The 20,267-nt window shown below is 40.5% G+C and overlaps 1 protein-coding gene and 1 long non-coding RNA gene across 2 annotated transcripts; both read left to right on the forward strand.

The window, feature by feature from the left end:
• The first annotated feature begins 1,202 nt into the window (after nt 1–1,202).
• On the forward strand, nt 1,203–7,448 carry LOC116058505. Its single transcript, XR_004107067.2, has 3 exons — nt 1,203–1,328; nt 5,719–5,726; nt 7,437–7,448. It is a non-coding gene; the product is annotated as an uncharacterized LOC116058505 (long non-coding RNA).
• A 1,718-nt stretch (nt 7,449–9,166) lies between these two features.
• Nucleotides 9,167–17,925, forward strand: LOC116058502 (calpain-2 catalytic subunit-like). The gene is made up of 13 exons (XM_036006377.1): nt 9,167–9,403; nt 9,916–9,985; nt 10,235–10,353; nt 10,584–10,717; nt 10,817–11,085; nt 11,133–11,194; nt 11,278–11,363; nt 15,177–15,251; nt 15,407–15,567; nt 15,649–15,818; nt 16,881–16,892; nt 17,051–17,253; nt 17,811–17,925. Exons 1-13 carry the CDS (start codon nt 9,167–9,169, stop codon nt 17,923–17,925), a joined length of 1,713 nt encoding a protein of 570 aa, XP_035862270.1.
• Nucleotides 17,926–20,267: the final 2,342 nt, after the last annotated feature.

Genomic DNA, 20,267 nt, shown 5'->3' on the forward strand with positions numbered 1-20,267 from the left:
AAACTAAAATCTAAAGAGACATACAGAAGAAATATTCATGTTCATATGAATAGAGTCAAAAAACAATAGTCAACAAACGATGTACAACTAAAAGTCCTGAGAACATCAACAGAAAACATCTGAGAAAGAGGAGAGAACATGGGTAAAGATCGGTATTAAAGCTAAACATCCTTTAACATGTTGACTGCACACAGACTGAAGCTAATGCTGAAGCTAAATTTACTATATTTCAATTGAAAAAAGGACAAACAGGACAATGATCTGTTTTATTTTCTGCCCTCAAAACGTTGGAATGAGTTCTTTATGTTCATGTCAGTATATATATGTATATTGAAGGGAGACTGACCCGCTGATCGCTGCCCGATTCTGTGAATGAATGGCCGCATTGCATTGGGGGATATCAGCTTTGAAAGCGTCTAGCTCAGACCATATCGTGTTCTGTATTACAGCATACTGTAATATTTCACCGGTAATAAGACCAAAATAATATTATTAAAATAAAGAAATGTATACTATGATAACATCTAAATAAATGTTGATAGATGTAGCGTTATAGTTTTAAAAATATAAATAAACAACAAAGCAACCCAGCTTCCCTGGCCGAAATAGACCGAAATAATAACATTAAAAGAAATACATATAAACCATGATAAGATCTGGTGAATAATGTTGATTAAAACAGCGGTTATTGGGCTAAAAATACCAATAATAAAACTGTTACAGATTTCGAGTTAAGGGAGCGTGTTTTTTCTTTCGTCGATATCTGACGGTGAGGGATTAACATGAATGTCTATCTGACGGACCCTCTCGTCGAAAAATAATGCAACGGGTATCCCCCTGGCGTTGAAACTTAACGCCAGGGGTCCTTGACCATGCGTCAAACATTTGACGAGTAGGGAGTGAGACTGTGTTGCATTTACAATTACTGGATTTTTCTCAAAGCTCTTGTTTTGTGTTTTTAACTCACTGCCATTCTTTTAAAGTTAAGGTTTTTTAAAAGATGCAAATGTGGACAGTTGGGATTTTAATGTCTGTTCGTCTTCAACACATCTTTAATTGACATTTATACTACGTCCAAAAAAGCCATTCCAAACAACTTTCATTCTGGCTGCCTTTGGGACGTGTTTTGGGTGACGTCTATACAACGTCCAGAAAAAAAATGCACACTGGTCCAACAATTACGTCTTTAAAACATTTTTAATTGACGTCTATGCACCGTCCAGAAAAGACGTATAAAAACCTTTCATTCTGGCTCCCGAGAGGACGTCCTCTGGATGTCCATAAATCACGTCTTTTAGACGTATTTTAGACGACTTTTTGCTCACTGGGTACTGATTAGTTGACTTCATGGTGTGAGCCCATCTAAAGTGAGGACTTGCTATGCTTTACAAAGCATTTATAAATGAGTTGCAAAGGCTAGCAGATACAACAGAAACACAAGTAAAAACAGTATTTGTAACCCTTATTAAGATGTAGTCAGAATGTACTTGATGTAATGATTTATGAAATAGCTCGTAGTAGTGTTATGTAGTTGATATCAGTGTGAATTTGGACCAGAACCAGAAGAAAACTAGATTAAGAGCCAGATAATTGAACGTCAATAAAGAGACTAGAAAACCAGGATAAAGTTTGAGAAGTGTATTAATATACACAGAAACATGGCATACACATATACAGATAAAACACAGGTATGAAAAATAACAACTAAAATAATAAAGTGCGCACATAAAAGAAACCCTTTTCAGTTCTAGGAGCTCAATTGTTCTTTGATGACAAGAGTTCAGAGATGTTAAACGTTGGGGCCCATATGAGTTTGGTTTCTGTTTGTCCTTCCACCATGAAGAAGGAATCCAGGGCAATCCGTCTTCAGAGTCTCGATCCTGTAGCTCGCCACCCAGCCAACTGAACTGGGAATCTCTAAACCCTGAAGTCTCTGGGATCTGAAGAGTCGATGTGATTCAATATCCCTCTGTGGACTGGACCTCCTGTAGATAAGGCCAAATCAGTTCTCTCAATTACTATTCAGTAATAAAATCAATTGCTTAGGCTACACTGAGGTAATATTTCAGTTAACCCATATTGAAATATCTAAATCTAAATTACACCTGTAGCTCCACAGGGGAGCAGCAGCCAGGTTGCGGCCCGGGATGAATAAATATAAACGAATATCAATATTGTGTCATGTAATGCACGAGGACTGCGCGTTGGGCACAGTGAAGCAGACAAATCGCGCCGCCTTGTAGTGGATAAACTTTGGGAGGCCTGTGATGTACTATGTGTTCAAGAAACGTTTTTACCAAAGCAGGATTTAGAGGGTCTAAATTCCCTGCATAAAGACTTTTATGGGGCGGTTGAATCTACTACTGACCTGAGTAATGGGATAATTCATGGTAGAATACCTGGCGCTGTTGCCCTGCTATGGCATACAAAATATGATCAGCTGGTTAATGTGGTTAGACTGGATGTTGATTGGGCCATAAGAATTGAGTTTAATTGTGGTAATAAAAACTTCATTATCTTAAACATATATACGCCCTATGAGTGTTCTCAAAATGAAGATGAATACCTTAATAGATTGGCTTGTGTCATGTCTTTCATTCAAGATAATGCTTCCACGTGCTTCTTTATTGTGGGTGATATGAATGCAGATGTTTCCGATGGCAGCTCTTTATTTGCCAAACATTTAATGCAGTTCTGTTCTGATAATGGTCTGATTCTCTCTAGCAAAGTGCTCTTGCCTGATAGTAGCTACACTTAGATCAGTGAGGCATGGCACACAACCTCATGGCTAGATCACTGTATTTGCACGGCTGATGCTCATGATTCTTTAGAAGCCATGAGTATTAATTATGAATTTGCCACTACTGATCATGTGCCTTTTTCTTTATCTGTAAATCTAGGCAATATACCTACTCTTGTGTCTGTAGATAACAACATGTGTGTGGGGAAAATAGATTGGTCTAACCTGACTGAGGAGGATCTTAAAGAATACTATATTCAGTCTGACATCTTGTTGAGTAACATTGAATTACCAAAGGATTCCACTGCATGCTGTGATATCAATTGTAATAACCCTTAACATGGTATTGAGCTGTGCTCCCTGTGTGAGAATATTGTGAAGTCCCTCCTTGTTTCGAGCAGGCCCCTGTATAAGACACACAGATTGTACAGAGTCAAGCCAGGCTGGAATGACTATGTGGAAGAGATAAATGCTGTGGCAAGAAGGGCCTTCAAAGCATGGGTTGAGTCAGGCAGGCATAAACATGGTCCCTTATTTGATTATAAAAAACATGCAAATGCTAAATTTAAATATGCTCTACGTTCCATTAAGAGAAATGAAAATACAATGAGGTCTGACTCTCTTGCAAGGAAGCTGCAATAAAATAGTCCTATTGATTTCTGGAAAGAAATCAAAAGAATGAATAACTGTAAAACATCGTTACCAACGAACATTGAGGGTGTCAGTGGCTCAGAGAAAATTACTCAGTTGTGGCAGAAACATTATTATGAGCTGTTTAATTGTGTTAAAAGTAACTCATTTATAGTGGGTAACATTGATAATAATGAAGATGTGACTGTTTTCCCTCAAGAAATAAATGATGCAATTATGATGCTAGTTACTAAGGGTCAGCTCCCAATATGGCTCAGACTTTGACATTAAGTACAATTCTAAGAAGAGTGATATTGTGATTGCTTTCTCTCTGTCTGGTACTGTCCTTAAAGTGTGTGATGAGGTCAATTACTTAAGGCACTACATAACTGATGACCTGTCTGATGATAGGGGCATTCATAGACAGTACTGTATTATGTATGCACAAGCTAATATGCTGAATCACAAATTTAGTATGTGTTCATTATCTGTGATCTCTGTGATATCTGTGTGCTCGGCCATCAGCTGTATGCTCGGCTATCAGCTGTGTGCTTGGCCATCAGCTGTGTGCTTGACCATCAGCTGTGTGCTTGGCCATCAGCTGTGTGCTCGGCCATCAGCTGTGTGCTCGGCCATCAGCTGTATGCTCGGCTATCAGCTGTGTGCTTGGCCATCAGCTGTGTGCTTGGCCATCAGCTGTGTGCTTGGCCATCAGCTGTGTGCTTGGCCATCAGCTGTGTGCTCGGCCATCAGCTGTGTGCTCGGCCATCAGCTGTGTGCTCGGCCATCAGCTGTGTGCTCGGCTATCAGCTGTGTGCTTGGCCATCAGCTGTGTGCTTGACCATCAGCTGTGTGCTTGGCCATCAAGTGGTCTTTCAGACTGGACGTGCTGCGATGATAGCTCAGTTCACAACCACCAAACACACAGATCACTTTGGTCTTGTCAATGGAACCATTTGGCAACTTTTTAAAAGTAAACTTTCCATTCAGAATCTTCTTGGCATCCATTTCAGCATCTCATGCTCGCCATCCACTCAAAACGTAACGTTAGCCTACTACTCTTTGGCCGGCTCGCCAGCCAAAACCAGTGTGTGCGGCGTGCCTGTTGTTGTGTTTCCGGTCTCGCTAGATCCGGTGTGGTGTTGTAGTCTTTCTAACGTTACTAGTTGTTGCAACAGCATGTGAAAAAAACTACAAAGTTTGCTAGGCCAAAAAGAACGTTAATCTTGCGATAAAAAAATTGACGCCGTTAAAATGGGTTTGCGTTAACGCATTTAATAATGCGTTTAACTGACAGCACTAATTAACTCTGAATAAAATCAAATATATATGATTGCATTCCACTCGGGTTTGTGCATATATAATGTACAGTCATTCTATTCTATTCAAACCATTAATATTTTAGACATTTGCTTTATACCAGGTTGTAGTTATAAGTGAGTTCATGTAATGGAAGCTATTTCAATTATTATGTAACCTGTTAGCCTGAGTAAAGGTATTTCTGTTAAATGCATCAATGCCTACCTGATTTTGTTTTGTGTGACTGTTATATCATTGGTGCAAGACATGTTTCAGCAGCTACCAAGTAAAACTGGAATCTATGCAAATATTTCTTCTGCAGAAATGGTGTGATCATTGGAGCATCTATGGCCTACAGCTTATATTTCCCAGTACAGTAGGTGTGTCTCAATATCTGTGGAAATATACTGCTAACCATTTAAAAAGTAGTCACTGCACCTTGGATTTCATTGAAGTGGATATGTTTTTAGTGTTTACTCTGTACCATTTGTATTTTATTGTATGTATGGATATTATCAACATCTAACTTTGCTGCCTTCTTGGCCAGGACACAATTGATTTATAAAGGTCAAATATAAAATAAAATAGCTGTAATTGTAGGTTTACATGAATTATTATTATTAAACATCCTGGGATGAGTAAATGTCTTTCTGTTAAATACACTGACTATGTATACATGCACATAATATTACAGTTTTTGCACTTATTCTAAAAAAGACAACATTCAGAGTAGGTTGTTTACATGGTAAATGGAAGGGAATATTCTATAAATGTAAAATAGTATAGAATATTTATTTCAAAGTTTTCCACTGATGGCGGACTTGTTGGACTATGTAAACACAGCCTCCCTCTTCCATTCCATCAACTATCTTCTGTAAAAGGTCGGCGTTGTGATGTTTGTTCATATCCTAAAACCTGTTGATATCCAAGTCTTTGATAATGTTTTAAAGTATCTGTGTGTCCCTTTTTCTTTTGGGAATGCATCTCTACTGGGTCCACAACCATAGCAACACACAGATCTGTAGCGCTCTGGGTTTACGTGTTTACAGGTATATCTGTCAATCCGTCCTGACTGTCAAACTGGGCAGTTGATAACATCACACAGGCCAAAACTATTTGTGTCACAAATTTGTGTTACACAGTACGGAAATTCCAAAAGGAGAAAATACTGGCATTAGCATTGTGGTCAGAAAAGATATTTCAACTTAGCATGTTTCCTTAATATGTGATGATGCATTGGAGTCATTTTTGGATTTATTACAGTAAATATATTACATATTGGACCAATCATTTGTAAATGGATGTCGCAATACATTTTGGCTAGCAAACGTTGCAAATATTAGCTTCAATGTTGTGTGATTTAGTGTGAAAATGAATGGAAACACTTTAAAATGTCTCAAATCTATTCCACATACCACTTTGACAACAAAACAGCATGTGACGTCCATTGGATGGAAACTTTTATTGGCTTTATTCGCATGAATGTGTTGGGGGAACTTCAGATAATTTGATTATTATTAATTATGATATGGAAACATAGCTAATAATTCAACCCAGTCTCACGGCAGTTTGTGAAATGGTCACGTAATTTAATCTATTGATTGGTGTACATGAGTTTTTTCATGACGCTCAGCACGTTGTTAAAGTAATAATATATATAGACATAATGGAATCCGTTTTAGTTTTGGTTTGTGTGTGGTAGTCAAAGGCACATTTTGACACCCGGACATGAAAAACAAACAAGTAAAACCAACGTGCCACAGGGTTGGTAGCACCAACCAAACAAACTGGATTACCAGAGTTGCATTCATTCCATCACACCTTAAATAAATTTTAAATTTTAAAGCCCACAAAGGGTGGCTGTCTGTCGGGTAGAGAGAATGGCGAGGTTGTCGTGTTTGTAGCGGTTGATGCCGTGATTGTAAGCTGAGAAAGGGTGGCTGTCAGTCGGGTAGAGAGCTCTGTGAGAGAACAGGCTCAACATAGCCAGCATCCAACGTTAGCTACTCCCAGCGATGTGGAGTAAAGTCTGCCAATTGGAGACTAGCATTTAGCTAACATTGACAATGTTGGATGCTGCGTTCTCAACCTGGCAACCCCTGTGAACTTCCAGTCTGGGGAGGTGGGGCCAGGGGAGACGACTCTTTCCATTACTTAAAAATAAACTATTTACACAGAGGAGCATCTTTTATTCCATACATCGTTATTTAAAAACACAATGTTATAGTTTTGCGGTTGATGAACATTAATAGCTAGAAACTAAAAAGAAAAAAGATGAGCATCCTCCGGCAGAAAATATAGGGTACCCCAATGTAAACTCAACATTTTTTAAACTAGGCCTAATTTGGACTTGCCTTAATTAAAACTTTGTTGCATGAGGCTGCAGGAGTTGTGTAATAGCTTCATGATATGATGCAAAGGGTTGTGTATAATTTGGTCTCATCTGATTGTGAAAGATGTCCACCATATGTAAATTATTATTATTATTATATGAGGCTGAAAACTGATTTGGGAGACTCAGCATTAACCTTTTACAGTGTTCATCCAACAATCTCAAAGGTTCTTTATCTTTTTCTGAGAATACCAACATCAGGTTTCTTTATATTAAAGTATTTCTCTCCTTCACAGATGTAATAATAGAAACTTGTAGCACGTAATGTGTGAATAATGTGAGTCAATTTTATTGACAGGAGACAGAAGTTACTATCTGTTTGATCAGAGATTCATCTTTATGATGTCACAAGACTATTTTACAGTGACTTTAGAGGCTTACATATATATATATTGATCCCCTAATACTGTATCTGAAGTCTCTTTCCCTAAATTCAGCCTTGGTCCAGAATTCCAGCCACTAGAGCCAGTCCCACAATGAGCTTTCCTTAGGATGTGGCATTTCTGTGTCTCCTCATAAAGTGATATTTTCATGCTATGTGACCTTTTAAAAAACAGTAAATATAATAATAAAAGTTACCAAACACATGAACTGCTGCTGTGTAGACTGTAGTTAGAGTTTTGCACATTACTCCAGTTGTGCCCACTGTGGTTTAGCAATCGAAAAACTGTAATATGATACAATATTTTACCTGCTGCTGGCCCTATGAAAGATAAAGTGGGCATGTATTATAATATTTGACAGTATAAAGATGGAGGAGTTCTCAGACTTTTCTATCTCTCTCTCCTGTCATTCAGGTAAATATTCTTTATATTTTCTGTCTTTAAAACTTCTCTGATTGGTTTAGATTCTGTTTCAGCTGCCAGAAACTAACTTTTTATCAAGCTGTAGATGCTTTTTTTAAATGGTTTTGACTCTAAATTAATGTTTCTGTTTCATTGTTATGCTTCTTAAGCAGTTCTGGCTGCTTTTTCCAACGCATCTGGAGCTTTTTTTTACAATGTTTCTGTGGGGTTTATTTGGTGAATTTCTTTTTTTAGACATTTTGGCGTTTTTTCAGATGTTTCTTTCCTTGTTTTTAGGGCTAATTTTTCTCTTTTTCTCAGTTCTTGCAGCTTTATTCTTTGTTTTTTGAAGAACTTTAAACTTAAATGTGGTTTTGAAACTTGAGGCGCATTTTTCAAACGTCACTGTGCAGACTTTCTTGTCACTTTTTATGTAGTTGTTGAAGCTTTTTCTGAACTTTTTGAAGAGCCTTGAAGTTAGATGTGGTTTTAAAATTTAAGGCACATTTTTCCAACATTTTTGATGTTTCTGTTGTTTTTCTGCTATTTTGTAACTGTATCAGTAGTTGTTGCATCTTCTGTCCGTCCCTCTCTAAAGAAGAGAACTGTGATGTAACCTGTCTGTTATGATCCCATATGACCAGCACATGTTTGGTTTTTCTGTATAATCTTAGTAATGAAGTGTGTTATCATGTGATATATTATTATTCTGTCTTTAACACATTTAAACTCTGTATGTTTATATCTGCAATCATTCAGAACTTCTTCTGGCTGCATCAGGACTTTATGGATTACTTCTGCAGAAAGATGTAGATTAATAATCCTGTGAGCAGTTATTCTGAGCTGTAGAAACTCCTGATGTCACTTAACAAGTTCTTACATCATCAGACAGTTAGGAGACATTTATAAAACTAAAGACATATATATGATAATATAAAGAGATGTTAGATATGTCAGAGTAAAGTCTCTAACAGCTTTTATATGATAATATAAAGAGATGTTAGATATGTCAGAGTAAAGTCTCTAACAGCTTTTATATGATAATATAAAGAGATATTAGATATGTCAGAGTAAAGTCTCTAACAGCTTTTATATGATACTAGCTACTAGATATTAGATTTCCTTCAGAAAATGTGTGTGAATGGTGAAGAGCTAAATTGCTAAAGTGCCAAAGTGTTAAAAGTGCTAAAGTGTCTGTGATCCCACCCTCTCCTCCCCTCACCTTTGGCAGCTGTATAAAGGAGGCTGGGACAAAGGCAGCAGACGTCAACCCAACTCAGCTCACAGAGAGGAGGGCTATATACACTACACAAGGTGAGGATGACATCCCCAGCAGATCGACTGGCCCGTCAGCAGGACAGGGAACAAGGCATTGGCACAAACAAGAAAGCAGTGAAGTTCTCCCAGCAGGATTATGAGACTCTGCGCGAGCAGTGTTTGAAGAGTGGACGCCTGTTTGAGGACAACTTCTTCCCAGCTGAGCCCACATCCCTGGGCTACGATGAGCTGGGACCAGACTCACCCAAAACCAAGGGGGTTGTTTGGAAAAGGCCAAAGGTAGGAAGCCTCTAAGAAAAAACACACAGCAATGAAAACTAACCAAACAAATAAGGAACACTGTGTTTTTTAAATGATCCTATGGTTGGTGAGCTTGTCACTGACTTGACGTTAATTATTTTATTTCTTATCATTTACTGAATTGTGAATATTTTAAACTAAGACTTTGGAAAACAGCAGAAGTAAAAAACATTTATAAAAAAAGTATCTGTACCTCGTTACTTCAGTTCAGAACACTTTAAACCCACAGAAGTTTAAACTTAAGCCTCATACTGTAATAATATTCACCATAGTAATAATCTCTGGGAGAGAATTTACCTAAATGTGTTGAATCATGTGTTTGTGAATTATTTTCATAGATTCTTTACTTTCAACGCAGTCCTCAGAGCTAAATCATTGAACTGTATTTCCTCCTATTATCTCAGTAGTGTGATACTGGACAATCCAAGGAAAGATTTCTCAAGACTGCTCTCAATGTTCAACTGTCTGTGATTGTTTGGTCCTCTATATAGGAGCTGTGCTCAAACCCAAAGTTCATTGATGATGGAGCCACAAGGATGGACATTTGCCAAGGAAAGCTGGGTAAGTGAGGGGAAAGAATGAAGGAAGGGATGGATGGATGGATGGATGGATGGATGGAGGGATGGATGATGGGGTGTTTTGGATTTTCAAAGGGAACCACAAGCATCCCTGGTCTATGCCCCTCAACCCATTCTACCATTCTAAGCTTGTGGTTGTTTGTGGGCACATGCTGTTTGCAGCATGTGCTGCACTGCGGTGAATGCCACATACTGCTCAATCTCAGATCATGTCTCTGATTTTACTGTGTAGGTGACTGCTGGCTTCTGGCTGCAATAACCTGTCTGACTCTAAACCAGGAGATCCTGGCTCGCGTGGTGCCCCAGGAACAGAGTTTTACTGAAGGTTACGCCGGGATATTTCACTTCCAGGTCAGACAAATGTCCTTCTTATCTGACTTCTAACTTTTTCCTACCATGTTCGACCATAAAATGGTAACAAAAAATAGTGTACTTTTGTGTTTTGTACTAAGTTGCCCTATATTGCCATGTTGTGACATGCAGAGCATAGAACATAATATTCAAGGATCACACAATTGTCTTACAATGAGTCATAAAAGTATTTGACGTTGAGTTTACTGATGGGAATATTTTCTTCTCAGTTCTGGCAGTTTGGTGAGTGGGTGGAAGTGGTGATCGATGACCGTTTACCCACAAGAAATGGAAAGCTGCTGTTTGTTCACTCAGCGGTGGGCTCAGAGTTTTGGAGCGCGCTGCTGGAGAAGGCCTACGCCAAGTATGGATCGTTCTTTTTTTGATTCATCAAAACGTTAATCCAGTGAAAATGTACAATATATAGTTGGTAAATCTGGTCACATCCCTCTGTGTCTGACAGGTTGTATGGCAGCTATGAGGCCCTGACAGGAAGAAACACTACTGAGGGTTTGGAGGATTTCACAGGAGGGATCGCAGAAATATATTACTTAGACAAAGCTCCACCGAAGCTCTTCCAAATCATGCAGAAGGCCCTGAGCCTGGGTTCATTTCTTGCTTGCTCTATTCAAGTAGGTCTTATTTTCATAGTAATTTGCTTATTTTCATACAGATTTGCATGTTTACCTGCAAGCCAACACACCAACAGAAGTAAAGTACTCATGTCATCAGGTTGAAGTGTTGTTCTTGGTGTTTTCAGACCACCAGTGCCGAGACAGAGGAATTTAAAGCACTCAAACTTGTCAAGGCACATGCATACTCAGTCACTGGTGCAGAGGAGGTATATGATTATCTAAACTGTCACATTATGCTGTTTTTTTCAACTGCATGTAAATTACAATGCCTGCTGTTGTTCTCTCCCAGGTTCATTTCCAAGGTGAGCCGGTTCAGCTGGTTCGCATGAGGAACCCATGGGGTTATAAGGAGTGGACTGGGCCTTGGAGTGATAAGTAAATAATTACGTTCTTGATCCATTAAAGGGGAAATATGCAGTTTTTTAGCTTAATTTACCTTAACTGAACAGCTTCGGAGCCATTGGAATGGTTATATGACTTTTTTCGGGTTGAATGGAGGCCGTTTCGCTCCCCCCTAGCGCCTGTGAGCTGAAAAACCCCCCCTCGCTCACAGCACTGCACACATACGCCCATTCAGGAACTGGCTTTCAAGGTAGCGATGGAGTTTTTCACACTATCGTCAAGAAGCAGAAAGCTAGGAAAGCATTGTCGGAAGAACAACGAAAGAGGAAACGGCAGACTGACTGAGAGATCTATAGAGAAACCTGTAGGGGGGGGGCTCTATAGAGAAACCTGTAGGGGGGGGGCTCAATGGAGAAACCTGTAGGGGGGGGCTCAATGGAGAAACCTGTAGGGGGCTCTATAGAGAAACCTGTAGGGGGGGCTCAATGGAGAAACCTGTAGGGGGGGGCTCTATAGAGAAACCTGTAGGGGGGGCTCTATAGAGAAACCTGTAGGGGGGGGGCTCTATAGAGAAACCTGTAGGGGGGGGGCTATAGAGAAACCTGTAGGGGGGGGGGCTCTATAGAGAAACCTGTAGGGGGGCTCTATAGAGAAACCTGTAGGGGGCTCTATAGAGAAACCTGTAGGGGGGGGGGCTCTATAGAGAAACCTGTAGGGGGCTCTATAGAGAAACCTGTAGGGGGCTCTATAGAGAAACCTGTAGGGGGGGGGGCTCTATAGAGAAACCTGTAGGGGGGGGGCTCTATAGAGAAACCTGTAGGGGGCTCTATAGAGAAACCTGTAGGGGGGGGGCTCTATAGAGAAACCTGTAGGGGGGGGGCTCTATAGAGAAACCTGTAGGGGGGGGCTATAGAGAAACCTGTAGGGGGGGGGGGCTCTATAGAGAAACCTGTAGGGGGGCTCTATAGAGAAACCTGTAGGGGGGGCTCAATGGAGAAACCTGTAGGGGGGGGCTATAGAGAAACCTGTAGGGGGGGCTCTATAGAGAAACCTGTAGGGGGGGCTCAATGGAGAAACCTGTAGGGGGGGGCTATAGAGAAACCTGTAGGGGGGGGCTCTATAGAGAAACCTGTAGGGGGGGCTCAATGGAGAAACCTGTAGGGGGGGGCTATAGAGAAACCTGTAGGGGGGGGGCTCAATGGAGAAACCTGTAGGGGGGGGGGGCTCTATAGAGAAACCTGTAGGGGGGGCTATAGAGAAACCTGTAGGGGGGGCTCAATGGAGAAACCTGTAGGGGGGGGGGCTCTATAGAGAAACCTGTAGGGGGGGCTCAATGGAGAAACCTGTAGGGGGGGGGGCTCTATAGAGAAACCTGTAGGGGGGGCTCTATAGAGAAACCTGTAGGGGGGGCTCAATGGAGAAACCTGTAGGGGGGCTCAATGGAGAAACCTGTAGGGGGGGGGTTCTATAGAGAAACCTGTAGGGGGGGCTCTAGAGTGTGACCAAAATTTGTAAGGGTGCAACTAAGATTTTTCCCAGGTCGCACCGGTGCACCTAACGTCCTCGCATCCGCTGCCTCTCCACGAACAAAGCGATATTGTTTATATCGATATGTTTAATGTTGCGTTACATGACCCGTTCATTCTGTAAAGCCGTGCCTCTGTGTGCCCCCCCCCCATTCGCTCACACACGGCTCCCCTGCAACATGGAGAGACACAGCACCGCCTACAGTTTTAATTGTTATTAACACAGCTATTTATTGTTAAGTATGAGAGGGGAACCTGTATTATTACCACAGCTGTATATTAAGTATGAGAGGGGAACCTGTATTATTACCACAGCTGTATATTAAGTATGAGAGGGGAACCTGTATTATTACCACAGCTGTATATTAAGTATGAGAGGGAACCTGTATTGGTACCAGTGTTTCCGCTGGTAACTCTCTGTTATTGCGGCCGCCACGGCGAAAAACACAGAAGAAGTTATTGAATGGAACTAACTTCAGCTGGTTGAGTAATAGCGTGAGACGGAGCCTGCTGGACCTGGGCGAGAGATGTGACCCATGGCCACATTATCATAGTTCATAAAAATGCAGCGCAGTGACGATACAGACATTTCATACACCAGACGTGTGTAACGCCGCTGACCCGCCAAAGCGGATTCGACCCGTGCTGGACCCATTCATAATGAGTCAGCCGTCACTCTGTGAGTAGCATACACTTCAGTCCATCGCACTCCCCCTCTCTCCCTCTTTCTCCCCCTCTCTCCCTCTGTCTCCCCCTCTCTCCCTCTGTCTCCCTCTGTCTCTCCCTCTGTCTCCCCGTCTCTCCCTCTTTCTCCCCCTCTCTCCCTCTGTCTCCCCCTCTCTCCCTCTGTCTCCCTCTGTCTCTCCCTCTGTCTCCCCCTCTCTCCCTCTGTCTCTCCCTCTGTCTCCCCCTCTCTCCCTCTGTCTCCCCCTCTCTCCCTCTGTCTCCCTCTGTCTCTCCCTCTGTCTCCCCGTCTCTCCCTCTGTCTCCCCCTCTCTCCCTCTGTCTCCCCCTCTCTCCCTCTGTCTCCCTGTTTCTGTCTGTCTGGTTTTTTTTTGTTTTTTTTTTAAGATTTCGGCCTTTATTTTGATAGGAAAGATGAAGACATGAAAGGGGAGAGAGAGGGGGGAATGACATGCAGGAAAGGGCCGCAGGTCAGAGTCGAACCTCTATATATACCAACTGAGCTATCCGGGCGTCCTCTCTCTCGTTTAATCGGTTATTGTTTTTGAAAACAAGTGAAGGAGCTTTCTCAGAGATTTTTTTTTTTTTTAAATATATCCCAGAATATTTATTTCAGATAATTTACGTGTATTGCAGCTGTATATTTTTAAACTGGTAAAGGAAACCCTGTCTTTGTAAAAAAGAAATACAGTATCGTGTATCACCATTCAGCTGAAAAATACAGAGATATGATTTTTAGTCCTGGACTAGTGGAATATCTGATAAGAATCAGTGTGTGTGGGGGGGGGCAGTTTGAAGGATTTTGATGCTCGGGACTATGACAAGAGGCCAATGGGGGAAAAATGACAGATGTTGGCTATCTGAGGGACATGCGACAGCAAGGGGGGACCCGCTATAAGACTTTGAGCCATGAAATGTTGGGTCTCAGTTCAGGGAAGCACTTTTAAACAGTAGCACTTTCTACATTGAAATGTTTTATTTTGCTTAAAATGTTTTAGTTTTGGCAGCTCAGTGAAACACTTTAAACATGTTTTTGTATACAGTATAATTGTGCTTCAAATGAAAAAAAGTATTTAGCTACTCCAATTGTTTTAAATTGTTGTTTAAAATAATTTACATAATATATATAAATGTATATGGAGCATGATAAAAAGATGACCTTGAAATTGTGGCGTTAACGGCGACGCAAGGAAAAGTTTGGGTGCATCTAAATTTTGTGCTTTATGTACACAGAAAGAAGCAAATGTCAGCCTGTGAAGATACCTGGTCCCCATTTCTAACGTTTCTAAATTCAACAAAAATATAACTACAAGCCATGTACATTACCAGACATATACATCCCTCCTCCATTATTTAATACCCCGCCCTTCCTAGTTCTTTTACATTATTTATAACATTTAATTATTCTAATTTCCCCTAAAAAAAAAAAAGTTATGCGCACCAGTGCAACCAAGGCAAAAAGTTAGTCTGGAGCCCTGGTAGCTGGCGCTCTATAGAGATACCTGTAGGGGGAGCAAAAAGCCAGAAAACAGAGAAGAAATGGCCAAAACTGCATAGCGCCCCTTTAACCATAAGCTACCAATAGATATTTCCAGGATTATCCTAAAAGCATGATTATTTTTTTAATCACAATTAGGTCCAGTGAATGGAACAATGTCAGCAAAGATGAGAAATCAAAGTTGAACCATGCGGCTGATGATGGAGAATTCTGGTAAATCTATTGGCTTTAACCTTTCATTTCCATGAGAATAAATGTAATAATTTACATATTTTCACCATCACCAAATGAACTACATTATTTAGGCTCAGACTAGGAAAAGTGATGGACACAATGTTCTTTGTTGAGAAATGTGTTTCTCTCCTCAGGATGTCCTATTCAGACTTTATCAAGCAGTTCACCCAGCTGCAGATCTGTAACTTGACCCCAGACTCACTCAAGAGTGATGAAGTGGGCCACTGGAACCACTACCAGTTTGAAGGGACGTGGACGGTGGGCTCTACTGCAGGCGGCTGCCACAGGTTCCCAGGTAACAGAGGAACCATATGTACCTCTGAGCAAGAAGTTCTGTTACACTTCATATAAAGAATTACACTTTTGTCTGTTCCAGCCACATTCTCGTCCAACCCTCAGTTTGTGGTGCGCCTGGAGGATGTGGATGATGATCCCCTGGATGGGAAGGATGGATGCACCTTTCTGGTTGGGCTCATGCAAAAGGGTGGCCGACAGCAGAAGAGGCTCGGCCGCAAACTTGAGACCATTGGCTTTGACATTTATAAGGTGCCTCAGAATAATTTGATGTTTCATTATTAGGGCTGTCAAAATAACGCGTTAATTTCGATTAATTAATCAGAGAAAAAAATAACGAGTTAAAATAAATAACGCAGATTAATCCATTCCATATTGAGGTTTGACCCGGAGCCGTTCTAGCCTCCATTGGACTGTAAAATGAAGGAGGGAGACGAGAATGTGCTGCCTGGATCATTAACTGGAACATTTACTGTAAAAATCTTCTTCCTGCCAACCCTGGCTACCGAAATCTGGAGCCACTGATATGTCTGCTCTTCTCTCTGATGCTCTGAAGACGATACAGGAAACACAAACACCGCTGCATGTGACGCTAGTTAACACTATACTCAACAGCAGCTAACGTTAGCCTACAACTAGCTAGGTAACACTATACTCAACAGCAGTTAATGTTAGCCTACAACTAGCTAGCTAGTTAACACTATACTCAACAGCAGCTAACGTTAGCCTACAACTAGCTAGGTAACACTATACTCAACAGCAGTTAATGTTAGCCTACAACTAGCTAGGTAACACTATACTCAACAGCAGTTAATGTTAGCCTACAACTAGCTAGCTAGTTAACACTATACTAGACAGCAGCTAATGTTAGCCTACCGCTAGCTAGCTAGTTAACACTATACTCGACAGCAACTAATGTTAGCCTACCGCTAGCTAGTTAACACTATACTTGACAGCAGCTAACGTTAGCTTACCGCTAGCTAGTAGCTGGATTAAACACGGTTAAAATGCTGACAGCTAACGCTAAACTGTGTAAAGTGTGACTGTTTGACCATATGGCCTTAGCAATAAACACTCCGTTCTTTAATGTCACCAACTGTTGTTTAGTACCCTTTTTTTTCTTTTCTTTTTTTAATTTCTTAAAAAGTATCGGTTCAGGCACCGTTAATTATGTATGCGATTAATTTCGATTAATTAATCACAGAGTCTGTAATTAATTACATTAAATGTTTTAATCGATTGACAGCCCTATTCATTATCATGAAATCAGAGCTCTGTATTTGACTGATTTTTCATTTCATTTCCTTTTTACAGGTCCCAGATCAGGTCTGTATTTAAACTGTTTTATCCCTTACTTTCTCTGAAATTTGAAATGCAAGATAGACATCTCAAGTGTCACGAGTATTACTTGATTGCATTGTGATTTTCTGGGTGGTTTTTTGACATTTCATCTATAAAAGGCCTTTTCTCCTGTTACTCTTCAGTACAAAGGCCAAAGCAATGTTCACCTGGGTCCAGATGCCCTGCAGAGACCTGTGGCCAAGTGCTCCTTCGCCAAGAAACGGGAAGTGTACGATCGCTTTAAACTTCCTCCAGGAGAATATGCCATTGTTCCCTCGACCGAAAAGCCTGACAAGAATGGCAGCTTCCTTCTCAGGGTGTTCTCTGAGAAAAAGGCTGCAGCCAGGTATTGTGTTACAGTAACATACAGACTGATTGATGTCTGCAGGCTAATGTAGACCTCAGAGCTTTGCTGTAATACAGCCATCTAGTGGACAAAGCTCAGAGGTCAGCTCCTTCTTTGGTCACAGAAAAGTCTTAAATTCACAGTCAAAACTTACTGTTAATGTTATTGTCTTGCATGACAACAGAGTGTGTTCAAGCTATGCATTTCTATTTCCATTGTCAGCCGTTATTCCGATGCTCAGTATGTCATAGACTTTGACTGTTTTGTGGGTTGTCTCATTAAACTGGAAATGCTCTTCAGTAAGTGTCCACAAAACACAACATTATCCATTCAGTATATCTAATATTGATTTGTAGACTCTGAGAGCAGTGGCATGTTTACATTACCAGAACTTTTTTTTCTGTCTCTACCAGAAATGTTTAAGACTCTGGAGAGAGCTGACACAGGGAAGATTGAGCTGGATATGCAACAGGTGTGTAAGATGATAACAAAAGCTGCTGGTTTGTCAGGACTTCTAGTTTAGACAGCTTGCTGTATAATGTTGTTTCCTCTCTCAGTGGCTGTGCCTGGCGATCTACTGACTCTGGAGACAAGACAAGTGAGATGATACCTGCTGGAGGATTAACAATACATTCATTGAATTCACAAAAAAATCACATTTATTATATATAAAGTATAGTCAATGATAGCTCACAAGCACTCTATAAGTTCCAAATGCTTGAAAATGGCTAAAGTGTGTAAATTTGAATCATATTTGCTGAACATAAACATGGAGATATGTTGTATCACTCACATGTATTATTCCATTTTTTAATCTTTGGTGTGCAGCGGGAACAATTCTGTCTCATTAGTTGGTGTTTTGGCTCTTTTAGCTGTTGCAAAACTTCTGTGAAATGAAAGAAAATAAAGAAACTAACAAACTATGGCCTCTGGACTATCAGACTATAATTTATAAAACCTGACACAGATCAGACACATATGGTTAAAATAGTCAGAGGTGAAATAGTTTTCACTGTTTATGATTGTTGGGGAGAGATTATTGCAGTAATGCAATTGCAGTAACTATGATGTTTAGTAGTAGTATGATTTCATTCCACCAATCTAATCTTTTGTGGACCAGCACACGTTTCACATTCATCCATCTGGGCCAATCACGGGCCATCAATCAAAGCCAGAGGCAGAGTAATGAGACAGGTGAGCAAGAGACAGTTTGGCATGAACAATAAAGGGTGTGAAGACAGTGAAGCTGCACATACAGCACAGAGCCTGTCTAAACACACACACACACACACACACACACACACACTAGACTGTCATAAACAGACAGAAAGTCTTAATCTTTTAAAATGTTGCATTGCAGCTAAACTTCAGCCCAGCTGAGAGAAATCGCAGAAGATAGGATCCAACTCTCAGGTGGCCAAATAACTCAACCAGGACATTGAATTGCTGAGAAAAAGCTGTCCAGAGAGAGGACAGCTGTTTCAGGGTGACTGCTTTGAGGCTCTGCCCTCATCCTTAGGCTTCAAAGAACTTGGACCAAATTCCTACAATGTTCAGGGCATCACTTAGAAAAGACATGAGGTGGGTACAATAAGTAGATGGAAACAAACACCAAAAGATTCAACACAGTCTCACTCCCTACTCGTCAAATGTCTGATGCATGGTCAAGGACCTCTGGCGTCAAGTTCCCACTCTGCATTTGTTACGCATGCAATGTAGAATACCTGTTACAGTCAGATCTGTGTGTTGCTATGGTTGTTGTACTCAAACCAACTAGCAAACAGTTTGCAATAGTTATAGAATATTCCCTTCCATTTACCATGTAAACAGCCTACTCGGAATATTGTCTTTTTTAGAATAAGTGCAAAAAATGTAATATTATGTGCATATAAACATAGTCAGTGTATTTAACAGAAAGAAATTTACTCAGCCCAGGATGTTTAATAATAATAATTTCAGTAGTCATCATCTTGTAAACCTACCATTACAGCTATTATATTTCATATTTGACCTTTATAAATCAATGGTGTCCTGGCCAAGAAGGCAGCAAAGTTAGACGTTGATAATATCCATACATACAATAACATACAAATGGTACAGAGTAAACACTAAAAACATATCCACCTCAATGAAATCCAAGGTGCAGTGACTACTGTTTAAATGGTTAGCAGTATATTTCCACAGATATTGAGACACACCTACTGTACTGGGAAATATAAGCTGTAGGCTATAGATGCTCCAATGATCACAACATTTCTGCAGAAGAAATATTTGCATAGATTCCAGTTTTCCTTGGTAGCTGCTGAAACATGTCTTGCACCAATGATATAACAGTCACACAAAACAAAATCAGGTAGGCATTGATGCATTTAACAGAAAGACCTTTACTCAGAACAGGGAGTTTAATAAATAGTTTAGACAGCTTTCATAACATAAAACCACTTTAACTACAACTTAATATAAAGCAATTTCTAAAAAATGAATGGTTTGAATTAGGGATGCCCCGATTGATCGCCCGCCGATTATTATTGGTCGATATTTTACGATAAAGTCATGATCCGGTGCTCTGCATCATTCTCTTCTGGCTGCATGCCTGTGTCTGGTTGCCTGTTCATGTAAAGTAAAGTCCTCCTGCGGCCCCATCCCTCCCACCTTATGAGCCAGGAGCCACATGTGGTTGTTCAGACCATCTGAAAATCTGAAAATTAATGCAACGTATGATATGCAGCTTTGAAATAGTGGTACACAATGATGGATTATTAAAGGATGAATACACAAATCAATGCACCATTAGAACACTTAAGGGGTGCAAGTGGTGTGACATTATGTGCTGTTTAAAGGGGAGGATTTGTGATTTCTTACGTGACATACAAGGAAAAAGATCTGCTTTAATGAAATCCATGCTGTTAGCTTCTTATGAGGCTGAAGGTGCAGTGGTTAATCTTCCAATGGATTAGCAGTGTCTTTCCACAGAAAGTGAGAAAATAAGTCATTTGTCATTGTGTTAGACACAA

This window comes from Sander lucioperca, chromosome 10 (assembly GCF_008315115.2).
Source record: "Sander lucioperca isolate FBNREF2018 chromosome 10, SLUC_FBN_1.2, whole genome shotgun sequence".
In the NCBI taxonomy this organism is placed as follows: domain Eukaryota; kingdom Metazoa; phylum Chordata; class Actinopteri; order Perciformes; family Percidae; genus Sander; species Sander lucioperca.